The sequence below is a fragment of the Otolemur garnettii genome, unplaced genomic scaffold, assembly GCF_000181295.1.
Source record: "Otolemur garnettii isolate 467f Iridium unplaced genomic scaffold, OtoGar3 scaffold00051, whole genome shotgun sequence".
NCBI lineage: Eukaryota > Metazoa > Chordata > Mammalia > Primates > Galagidae > Otolemur > Otolemur garnettii.
The window spans coordinates 10,137,973-10,140,593 of record NW_003852446.1 but is presented as its reverse complement, the minus strand read 5'-3'; the positions used below and the strand labels follow the sequence as shown (position 1 = coordinate 10,140,593).

At 37.0% G+C, this 2,621-nt stretch overlaps 1 protein-coding gene across 1 annotated transcript in view; it reads right to left on the bottom strand.

Moving 5' to 3' along the window:
• The window catches only part of POLA1 (DNA polymerase alpha 1, catalytic subunit), a 307,100-nt gene that overhangs the window by 257,534 nt on the left and 46,945 nt on the right, over positions 1-2,621 (bottom strand). Inside the window, exons 22-23 of the mRNA XM_023514374.1 lie at positions 2,026-2,145; positions 928-1,024 (exon numbers count right to left, since the gene is read on the bottom strand). Of these exons, the coding sequence (XP_023370142.1) occupies positions 928-1,024; positions 2,026-2,145 (217 nt within the window). The remainder of the gene's footprint in view (positions 1-927; positions 1,025-2,025; positions 2,146-2,621) is intronic.

The window sequence follows — 2,621 nt, the reverse complement described above, 5'->3', positions numbered from 1 at the left end:
AGGCGCCCGCCACAACGCCTGGCTATTTTTTGGTTGCAGCCGTCATTGTTGTTTGGCGGGCCTGGGCTGGATTCGAACCCGCCACCTTAAGTGTATGAGGCTGGCGCCTTAGCCACTTGAGCCACAGGCACCAAGCCTCAGTACAACTTCTAATAAAATTACTTGTGTCAAAAAATGTTTCCTACTCACTCACAATACATGTAACTTGATAAAATTCACATTAATTCCTGCACAACAATGAACACTACAACTGAATTATATGATTGAAAATAGTTAAAATGGTTTTTTTAAAAAGATTCTTTCTGTGTACCATAAAATATCTTCTTTGCCATTCATAACAACAGGGAAAAGTTATTGTCCTATTAATTTGGTGGTTATTGTCTGCACATTCTTTAACTCTGCTGCTGTTCAACTGAACTGGTCCTGGCACACTGCAGAGAGGCAGAGCCCACCCTAACAGAGTGAATGGAAAAAGACAGAGGTGCTCCTACCACAGGACAAATCGTAATCTATATTCTGGTTCAGGGATTGGCAATCTACATGGATATCGAATCTAGCCTACCACCTGTTCTTGTACCACCCAGGAGCTAAGAATAGTTTTCACATTTTTAAGTGGTTGGAAAAAGTCAAAAACAGAATAATATATACTTCATGATAAATGAAAACTATATGAAATTTAAATTTTAATGTCCACAAATTTAATGTCCACAAATAAAATTTTATTGGACATAGTAGCAAAAAAATGCACATTAATTCCATGTCAGGTGACTGGCAAATAAGATTTTCACATGAACAAAAAATAAAAATAAGGTCATTATAAGAACTATCTGCTGCCCTACAAGATATTAGGTCTTCTATCTTAAGCCTAGCTCTATATTAAGAAATTCCTTAACAGCATGAGCAAACCAATTCCCTACCCAATCTTACCAACTTTAGGGTCCAAAACCAAGCCTCCAGCATACGCTGCTTTCTTACGGCCTTTCTTGTATTTGGTATCTCCATCAATTTCTTCATCTTCATCTCCCTACCATCAAATGGAAAGATAACTTCACTAGCAGAAACTAATTAATCAAGAATTTTTATGATTCTCTCTTTTCCAGTTTAAGTACTCAGTTCTAAAAAGCATTATTTAAGCTAGTAGTCCTATCTGTGAAGAAAGATAGTTACTGTGATACAGTCATGAATCCAAATAAATGCCAATCATTGTAGTTTCCAAACAAACACTTTATATCTGAGTTAAATATGCAAATTCTATTTTTAAATGTTTCTGAATTCACAGAGATTTCATATTTTTAAATCAATGAACATTAAAAATACACTTTTCAAAATGAGATTGCCTTAAATTGATCATTCTAACATTCATGACGTAAAAACACAAAATATCATCATTCCCATTATTAATAAGGACACCATTAGTAGATACATATTCCTTAGTAGTTTATTAATGGCCAACATTCATTTCCTCAGGAGTTAGTCCTCTAAATTAATATATTCCCTATACCAATTTTGATAATGTGCATAAAACAAATACAAAAACCTGAATCGCATTTTAACATTCAATTCCCATTCTGAATCAATTACTATCAGTGCTAATAAAATAGTAGCTCCAAAGTGATGGAGACCTCTTCAGAAACCTGACTGTGGAGACCTTAATCACACTAGCACAGAAAAATGCAACAGAAAAATAAAGGTTCACATGGTTAAGGAAATAAAAAGTTTAACTGCCATTTATTTAACTTTGGGTAGGACTAACGTGGCAAAACATTTTTCACGTACGGTCACCCATCAGAGAGGTCTAATGCCTCCCTCAAAGAATTTCCTATTTCACAAATAATTTTGTCTATACAAAGAAAAGTGGGGAAGGAAATGACCACACAGACACAAGGGAATAAACTTGATGTGGTTTGTACAGCACACAGGGTATTAATTATATTTGGAAGCAGGTGTTATCAACAGCAAAAAAAGGCTATCTAGGTAATAAAAGGGGATAACACAAAGCAAAATATTATACAATTTTGGACCCACCAGTTTTTGTGGCGGCTTTCTGAAAATCTGCTTGTCAGGCACAATATAGTTGTTTTCATAAAATGCATGAAGCAACAAGAACTCGTTACGTTCAGATCTTCCACCCATCAGCGTCCTGGACTATTAAATAGAATTTCTTTTATAAATTTCAGCTCAAAACCACAATGAACAAAAGCAACTCTTGAGTCAGTAAATTCATTTTTTTAAATTTTTTGTATGCTTGTTTTTGAGACAGAATCTCACTCTATTGCCCTGGGGTTGAGTGCCATGGCATCATAGCTCACAGCAACCTCAAACTCTTAGGGACTCAAAAGATCCTCTTGCCTCAGCCTCCTAGTAGCTGTAATGATAGGGTAGTTTTTCTCTCTTAGCACAGATGGGGTCTCCTTCTTGCTCAGGCTGGTCTCAAACTTCTGAGCTCAGGCAATCCACCTGCCTCAGCCTCCCAAAGTGCTAGGATTACAGGCGTGAGCCACTGAGCCTGGCTGAATCAGTAAATTTAATCATGGAACCTCCTTCAAAACTGTTCCTGGCTCAGCGCCTATAGCTCAACGGGCTAAGGCGCCAGCCACGTACACCTAAGGTGGCAGGTTCGA